This window comes from Cebus imitator, unplaced genomic scaffold (genome assembly GCF_001604975.1).
Source record: "Cebus imitator isolate Cc_AM_T3 unplaced genomic scaffold, Cebus_imitator-1.0 Scaffold188, whole genome shotgun sequence".
NCBI lineage: Eukaryota > Metazoa > Chordata > Mammalia > Primates > Cebidae > Cebus > Cebus imitator.
In genome coordinates, this window is record NW_016107503.1 from 5,293,331 (window position 1) to 5,302,551 (window position 9,221).

Sequence of the window (9,221 nt, forward strand, 5' to 3'; positions counted from 1 at the left end):
CAGGCTGGAGTGCAGTGGTATGATCTCAGCTCACTGCAACCTCCAGCCCCCGGGTTCAAGCAATTCTTCTGCCTCAGCCTCCCCAGTAGCTGGAACTACAGGCGTGTGCCACCATGCCTGGCTAATTTTTGTATTTTTAGTAGAGATGTGGTTTCACCATGTTGGCCAGGCTGGTCTTGAACTCCTGACCTCATGATTCATCCAACTCGGCCTCCCAGAGTGCTGGGATTACAGTTATGAGCCACTGTACCCAGCCAAGGAGGGCTTGTTAAACCAGCTTGCTGCCCCATACCCACTGCTGGAGTGGGTCTGGATGCACTCTGAGAATCCTCATGTCTAACATTTTCCCAGGTGATTAATGCCCATGCTACTGCTCCTGAGCCCAGAATTTAGGAATCACTGTCCTAGACCATCACTCATCCTCTAAAGACCTAACTTCTGCCTCTGTGCTTCCATTATTTTAGTGCATGCCACTTGTGAGTTATCACCGTATGCCTGTCTCCTCTGCTAGTTTGTGAACAGCTCAAAGCTAAGATCCTGTCTTAATCATCCTTGTTTTCCCTATCGCCTGATATATTGCCTCTGACATCTGGTGCTCCTTGATATAGGATGAATAAAAAATTTCCCTTTATCTTTGCTCTGATTGAATTATATTTCTACTAGTTACATCCTTTCAGTGTTCCATTATTAGGAGCAGGTGGGGTGGAGAATGAGGAATGGGAAATGTTTAATAGTGCTATTTTGGCTCATCATATTCTAGTCTGATTTCTTCATTGCCCTGAGAAAGCTGAAGTGGTCAATCCTGTAGATATCAGTAGAGGGGTCTCAGGAGGTGTCTTCTAAGGCCTTGCTACTTAATGTGCAGTCAGGGAGCTTGTTAGAAATTTTAAATTTCTGGTCCCACTCAAGATATACCAAATCATAATTTTTTTTTCTTTTTTGAGACAAAGTCTTGCTATGTTGGCCAGGCTGGTCTCAAACTCCCGGGCTCAAGAGATCCTCCTGCCTCCGCCTCCCAAGTAGCTAGGACTACAGGTGCATTCCACCACACCCAGCTCTAAAGACTAACTCTAGTCAGAAATGATCAGACCCTGAATAAGTGACTCACATTATTAAAATTTACAAATTATTGTAATACACAATTCATTGCTATTATTACTATAAAGTAATAAATAACTGGTACACCAACTGGATGTTGGTGTGCTCAGCATATTCACTTCTATAATTCATTATATATGTTGGAAAACCACAACCACACACTTCTTTTTTTATTTTGAGACGGTGTCTTGTTCTGTTGCCCTGGCTGATGTGCAGTGGCATGATCTCAGCTCACTATAACCTTTGCCTCCCAGGTTCGAGCAGTTCTCCTGCTCCTGCCTCAGCCTCTCTAGTAGCTGGGATTACAGGCATGCATCACCACACCTGACTAATTTTTTGTATTTTTAGTAGAGATGGGGGTTTTACTATGTTGGCCAGGCTGGTCTCAAACTCCTGATCTCAAGTGATCTGCCTGCCACAACCTCCCAAAGTGCTGGGATTACAGGCATGAGGCACCGTGCCCGGCTCACAACCACACCCTTCTTAATGCTTGACTGAGAAATCAGAACAGGGGTCAATATCTTGGAATGCCAAATGATCCTTTCTTTGCACATAGACTCAAAGGAAATTAGATCATAATCTAAAGGTTGTTGAGTGATCTCAGAATCAAGACTAAAGAACTTTTTAGGGATTGAAAACTCAAAGGTTGCAGATACCAGGAAAGTAATGTAAAGGAGCCAAGTGGGGCAGGTGAGGACCTTGACCACCTAGGTAGTCCACATCTCACCTGCAGGGAGCAGTTGTTACTTAGCTTCAGCTAATTTTTGTCTCGTGCAATACAGTATTACTAGATATGCCCATTTTTCAAGTGAACTTAAAAATCTATATTTTGTATGGAAGTGTGTGTTTTAAATCTTGGCAACTCATTCAAAAATTGTGTAAATTCAGTAATACTCTTTCTGTTTTTTAGAGACAAGGTTTTACTCTGTCACCCAGGCTCCCAGGCTACAGTGTAGTGACGTAATTCTAGCTCATTATAACCTTGAATTCCTAGGTTCAGGCCGGCATGGTGGCTCACGCCACTATGGGAGGCAGAGGCTGGTGGATCACGAGGTCAGGAGATCGAGACCATCCTGGCCAACATGGTGAAACCCCAACTTAAAAAAAAAAAAAATTCCTGGGCTCAAGGGATCCTCCTGCCTAAGCCTCCTCCAAGGCACATGCCACTAGAAATGGGGTCTTAGGGTCTTGTTATATTGCCCAGGGTGCTCTCAAACTCTTGGCCTCAGGTGATTCTCCCTCCTCAGCCTCATGAAGTACTGGGATTACAGCTGTGAGCCAGCATGCCAAGTCTACAATATTATTATTATTATTATTATTATTATTATTTATTTTTTTTTTTGAGATGGAGCCTCACTTTGTGGCCCAGGCTGGAGTGCAGTGGCATGATCTCAGCTCACTGCAACCTCCGCCCCCTGGGTTCAAGCAATTCTCCTGCTTCAGCCTCCCAAGTAGCTGGGATTACGGGTGCCTGCCACCATGCCTGGCTAATTTTTATATTTTTTGTAGAGATGGGGTTTCACCATGTTGGCCAGGCTAGTCTCAAACTCCTGACCTCAGGTGATCCACCCACCTCGGCCCCCCAAAGTGCAGGGATTACAGGCATGAGCCACTGCGCCCAGTCTTTCTTTTTATTTTTACTTTTCCACACTAAACCAACGTAGCTGACATCAATCCTAATCTGGTGTTCACCTGATCTGCACCTTGCCCTGAGTTTCTTTTTATCAAATCAAATCATGTATCTCTCTTGTCCTCCTCCCCACATCCTATCTTTACTTCCCTGCCAGCTTAACCAATATAATACAGTACCTTGTTGTGGTGCAGACAAAGTCTAGTATCTTCTGGTGAAGGGTTTGATTCTCCTGTCTCCATTTTCAAAGAATCCTGGAGGCCTACTCAAGCTAAAGAAGGGAGCAGTCCCACATCCAGGAGTCCAAAACAGACCAATTACCAGGTCTCTGCTAACAGTGCATGGCTAGAGTTGTGTCTCTGTATCATGTGGTATTGCTGTTAAAACCCAGTCCAGCATGGTCCCATGGATACGTGTCTCCACTGAAGTGGCTGCTTGCTGGTCCAAGTCCCTGCATAAGCTCAAGTGATGCCCTCCCAGTTAGCTTCCAAGGTTATGGCTCTCAATTTATACTCATATGCTAGGTTACTCTTGACTTGAATATTAGGCCATTGTGGCTGAATGTGAGGGCTTTGATTCTCCATCACCTGCTGTGCTAAAACCAATCCTTTTCAGCCAAACCCATGTTGAGTCTTGTTCAGCAATTTAGGTGCTCCCTTTCTTTTTAGTGAATTCTTTTGTAGGCTTCCCTGCAAGATGGCTCATAGACCGCTCTATCAGAGTTCTGTAACTTCAGACTTTGGAGAGTAGGGGCTATGATTTTCTTCCCTTTGCTCTTAAAAGATCCCTGGAGGCTGGGCGCAGTGGTTCATGTCTATAATCCTAGCACTTTAGGAGGCTGAGGCGGGTGGATCACTTGAGGTCAGGTGTTTGAGGCCTGCCTGGCCAACCTAGTAAAACCTAGTCTCTACTAAAAATACAAAAATTAGCTGGGCGTGGTGGCGGGTGCCTGTCATTTCCAGCTACTTGGGAGGCTGAGGCAGGAGAATTGCTTGAACCTGGGAGGCAGAGGTTGCAGTAAGCTGGGATCGTGCCACTGCACTCCAGCCTGGGCGACAGAGTGAAACTCCGTCTCAAAAATAATAAAAAAAAAAGATCAGAATTGTGACCATCATCTGCATCATCATAGATTATATATTAATTTTCTATGACTGCCATAACAACTTACCACCCCGTGTGCCTTAAAACAACAAAAATTTATTTTCCTATAGTTCTGAAGGCCGGAAGTAAAAAATCAAGGTGTTAGTAAGACCATATTGGTACCAGAATCTTGGGGAGAATCCTTTTTTCCCTCTTCTAGTTTCTGATGGTTCCAGGAAAGGGTTCCTTGGCTTGTGGCTGCGTGATTCCAATTTCTCTCTGTGTGTTCAATGTGGCCTTTTTTTCTGTCTCCCTGTGTCTTCTCCTCTTCTATTTATTTATTTGTAAGATGGGATATCACCATGATGGCCAGGCTGGTCTTGAACTCCTGACCTCAGGTGATCCACCCACCTTGGCCTCCCAAAGTGCTAAGATTACAGGCATGAGTCACCACACCCGGCCCTATTTATTTTTAATAAGAACAATTGTCATTGGATTTAAGACTCATCTAGATAATTCAGGATGAATTTATCTTGAGATTCTTAATTATATTTGCAAAGACTATTTTTCCAAATAAGGTCACATTCCAGGAGTTAGGACACAGATATATCTTTTCTGGGGCCCTCATTCAAACCCCTACATATTACTTTATAGATGAGGAAATTTGGAATGAGAGAGATTAAGGAATTCACCCACAGCAAATTAGTTCCCTTCTACCACAGAGTTCTGCCCACTTAAGAATAGCAGATTTTATAAAACTTCACGCACAATCTTGTTATACTCTTCTTATGGGACACTTTGTTCCTGCTGATCCTACATTTGTATAACTGAAGGGATTGTTCAAGTGTGCCACCTCTAGATCAGCTTCTAGTTTCAGGTATATCTTACCAAGTATGATGAGATCATGTTACATTACATCATAAAATTATGGCCCACTATCCTACCCTCAGGACCTTAGGTACTGAAGAATGAAAACCCATGGCCTTATTCTAGCCAATAAATTCAACGTCTGTCCCACTTTACTAGCCATTTCCCTGAACAGGAACAGTACAGACTGGCTTGTGTTTCATCTCATTGCGGAATGCAAGAGTGAGAAGGTTGAGAAACAGGGAGGTATTTCACTATAAAGTGTGTATAACATATTTCAAATCTCTTGCAAGGGGGAGTCTACCAGGTTTATTACATTCAGCTCAGAGATGGTTCTGTGGTTGTGGAGCTGGCCTTGTAGGGATTCTTCACCAGCTTGGCACACCGAAAAATCATCACTATTAGGAACAGAAACAGAAGAACAACAAAGGCAATGGCAAAGCCTTTGTCCACATCGACACTGCTGGACACGCTCGAATCTTCCATGGGGACTTGCACCTCGTTACTGCTGTCCAGCTCCAGCTACTTCCTCAGGTACACCTTCAGATTTGTCATATTCCTAGACAAGGGAGGATAAAACAGGCTTATTGGTTTGTGTGTATATGTATGTGTTTTCTTAATAACATTGTAGAAAACCAAAAAGGCACCAATGGTTGAAAAAAATATCGGCAAGATTTACTTAAGAAGCAGTTACGAAACTGGTAAAGTTCATATAGATGACTGACAAGATATACATATATACACAAGCATAAAATTATGGAGAATTACTCCAAGGCAAAACGTGAGCAAATGTATACAACCTAGAATTCAGGTCGATCTTCCTTGTCCCCTAAGATCCAGGTAAAACTGTCTTAAACATCTGAATTCTGTGTTAGGTAAAAATCCTCCTCTAAGATTACTTCATATTCCAAGAGTACTTATTGTACCTGGTTTGTTATATAGTCTTAACTCACTGGGTATGCACATGAAATAGTTTTATTTTTTCTGATCATTACATGTAATTGTGCTGTCATTCTCATATCTTCATGAAAAATTAGGTATATCCCAGAAGTGATCAATTTCAATTATTAAAACTTACAGGCCAGGTGGGGAGGCTCACGCCTGTAATCCCAGCACTTTGGGAGGGTAAGGTGGGCAGATCACAAGGTCAGGAGTTTGAGACTAGCCGGGCCAACATGGTGAAACACTGTTTCTATTAAAAGTACAAAAATTAGCCGGCCGTGGTGGCAGGCACCTGTAACTCCAGCTACTCAAGAGGCTGAGGCAGGAGAATTGCTTGAACCTGGGACTCAGGGGTTGTAGTGATCTGAGACCACGCCATTGTACTCCAGCCTGGGCGACAAAGCAAGACTCTGTCTCAAAAACAAAACAAAACAAAAAACTTACTCCACCAAGAAAATTCTGAAAAAGAAAAAGTGAGAGAACTCATACTTCCTAATTTCAAAAACTCACTACAAAGCTACGGTAATCAAAACTGTGGTACTGGTACAAAGATAGACATACAAATCAATGGACTAGAATTGAGAGTCCAGGGCTGGGTGCAGTGGCTCATGCTTATAATCGCAGAACTTTGGGAGGCTGAGGCAGGTGGATCACTTGAGGTTAGGAGTTCGAGACCAGCCTGGCCAACATAATGAAACCCTGTCTCTACTAAAAAAAAAAAAAAAAAAAAAATTAGCCAGATGTGGTGGTGCACGCCTGTAGTCCCAGCTACCCAGGAGACTGAGGCAGGAGAATCACTTGAAACTGGGAGGTGGAGGTTGCCATGAGCCGAAAGTGTGCCACTGCACTCCAGCCTGGGTGACAGAGTGAGACTCTATCTCACAAAAAATAATTAAGAGTCCAGAAATAAACCCATATATCTATGACCAAATAATTTTTTTTTTTTTTGAGATGGAGTCTCGCTCTGTTGCCAGGCTGGAGTGCAGTAGCTCTATCTTGGCTCACTGCAAACTTTGACTCCAGGATTCAAACAATTCTCCTGCCTCAGCCTCCTGAGTAGCTAGGAATATAGGCGTGTGCCACCACACCCAGCTAATTTTTGTATTATTTAGTAGAGAGGGGGTCTTACCATGTTGGCCAGTATGGTCTCAATCTCTTGTCCTCAGATAATCCACCCACCTCAGCCTCCCAAAGTGCCGGAATTACAGGCATGAGCCACTGCGCCTGGCCAACTTTGGTACTTTAAAAAGATTATTATGGAGGCCGGACGCAGTGGCTCATGCTTGTAATCCTAGCATTTTGTGAGGCAAAGGCAGGCAGATCACGAGATCAGGAGGTCGAGACCATCCTGGCCAACATGGTGAAACCCCTCTCTACTAAAAATAAAAAAATACAAAAAAAAAAAAAAATGCTGCACATGGTGGTGCGCAGCTATAGTTTCAGCTACTCTGGAGGCTGAGGCAGGAGAATCACTTGAACCCAGAAGGTAGAGGTTGCAGTGAGCTGAGATTGCGTCACTGCACTCCAGCCTGGTGATAGAGGCTCCATCTCAAAAAAAAAAAAAAAAAAAAGAGGCCGGGCGCGGCGGCTCACACCTGTAATCCCAGCACTTTGGGAAGCCGAGGTAGGTGGATCACGAGGTCAAGAGATGGAGACCATCCTGGCCAACATGGTGAAACTCCATCTCTACTAAAAAATACAAAAATTAGCTGGGTGTGGTGGTGCGCATCTGTAGTCCCAGCTACTCGGGAGGCTGAGGCAGGAGAATTGCTTGAACCCAGGAGGCGAAGATTGCAGTGAGCCAAGATTGCACCACTGCAGTCCAGCCTAGTGCCTGGTGACAGAGTGAGCCTCTATCTTGAAAAAAAAAAAATAAATAAAATAAAATAAAAAAGAAAAGAGATTATTATATAGAAAATGGGCTGGGTGCAGTGGCTTACACCTCCCAGCACTTTGGGAGGATGAGGTGGGAGGATCCCTTGAGGTCAAGAGTTTGAGACCAGTCTGGGCAGCATGGAGAGACTTTGTTTCTTAATTTTTTTTTTTTTATTACCTAGTGTGTGGCATGTGCATGTAGTCCTAGCTACAGGTGTGTAGGCTGACGCTGAAGGATCCTTTCGGCCCAAGAATTCAAGGTTATAGTGAGCTATGATTGCACCACTGACTCCAGCCTGGGTGACAGAGGGAGACCTGGTCAATTAAAGTCACAACAAAACAATGAAAAGACAAACAACTCAATTAAAAATTAGGCCAAGGATCTGGATAGAAATTACTTCTTCTTCATAAGGAAGATACGCAAATGGCCAATAAACACATTTTTTAAATGGTCAACATAATTAGTCATCAGGATAATGGGAATCAAAACTTTGAGATACCACTTCTCACCCACTAGGATGACTGGAATCAAGTCAGAATGTTGGCAAGAGTATGAAGTAATTGAAACCCTCGCTGACTGTTGGTGGAAACGTAAAGTGACAAAGTTACTTTGGAAAACAGTCTGGAAGTTTCTTAAATTATTAAACATAAGAGTTACTGGCAAGGTATGGTGGCTCAGGCCTGTAATCCCAGCTCTTTGGGCAGCTGAGATGGGTGGAGGATCACTTTAGCTCTCAAGTTCAAGACCAGCCTGGGCAACATGACAAACCTCCCTCTCTACAGAAATACAAAAATTAGCTGGATGTGATGGCATGCACCTTTAGTCCCAGCTACTTGGGAGGCAGAGGTGGGAGGATCACCTGAGCCTGGGAGGCTGCAGTGAGCTTTGATCACGCCACTGCACGTCAGAGCCAGACTTCACCTCAAAAAAAAAAAAATAATAAATATTGATTTCTGAAATCCTTGCTCGTGTAAATAAAAAAAAAAGAATGGGCAGATTTTGCAAGTTCCTCATAAAGGGTGATTTTTAATAAAATATGTTATTGTGACAGAATGATCAGATTTTCAAAACAAAACATATGGATTGATAGAATAGATTATTAAATAGGTTATTAAAAGGAGACTCTCTCTGTTTCAATGACAGCTGTGGCACAAAGGCCAAAATAAAACAATACATAGCAGGAACCTTATGTTCCAAAGAGGGATCTGATAACGAAGCATTGCAGAGCATGTAGCTAGACAATTTTTGAAATATTTAGTTCAGTATTCACCTTGAGGGTCTAAAAAGAGTTGAGAGTAAAGAGGCAGTGGGTTTTCTTGGGAAAAGTTGTTGGAATGTTGGCATTTTCCCTCGGTACACTGCAGGAGAAAGGTGTACAGGGGGAAAATACCAAAGGTGACTGCTTTCCCTTCAAGCTTGATGTATGTTCCTTGCAATTTGTGGGACATAATGGTCTGCTTTTTTGTCATTTTGTCTTGTTTATATTCCATTTTTAGAGTTTTTGCCCCTATTATTATTGCATTTATTTTATTGTTTTTTGAGTATGTGAAATACTAACATAGTTACCAGAACTATACAAAAAGTTACACTCAGAGAAGTATCACCCCTCCCTCACCATTCTTTCCATTCCATTTCAACCACATCTCATTCTTTCCACCCCATTCCTACCTCCCTCCTACTGGTGAAGAATCTCATTCGTTTCTAGTTTATACTTCCTGTGTCTTTTGC

The 9,221-nt window shown here is 43.0% G+C and overlaps 1 protein-coding gene across 1 annotated transcript in view; it reads right to left on the minus strand.

Moving 5' to 3' along the window:
* Nucleotides 1-4,966: 4,966 nt before the first annotated feature.
* The window catches only part of CTXND2 (cortexin domain containing 2), a 14,928-nt gene continuing 10,673 nt past the window's right edge, over nt 4,967-9,221 (minus strand). Inside the window, exon 2 of the mRNA XM_037744914.1 lies at nt 4,967-5,234. Within this exon, the coding sequence (XP_037600842.1) occupies nt 4,994-5,161 (168 nt within the window). The 5' untranslated portion in view covers nt 5,162-5,234 and the 3' untranslated portion in view covers nt 4,967-4,993. The remainder of the gene's footprint in view (nt 5,235-9,221) is intronic.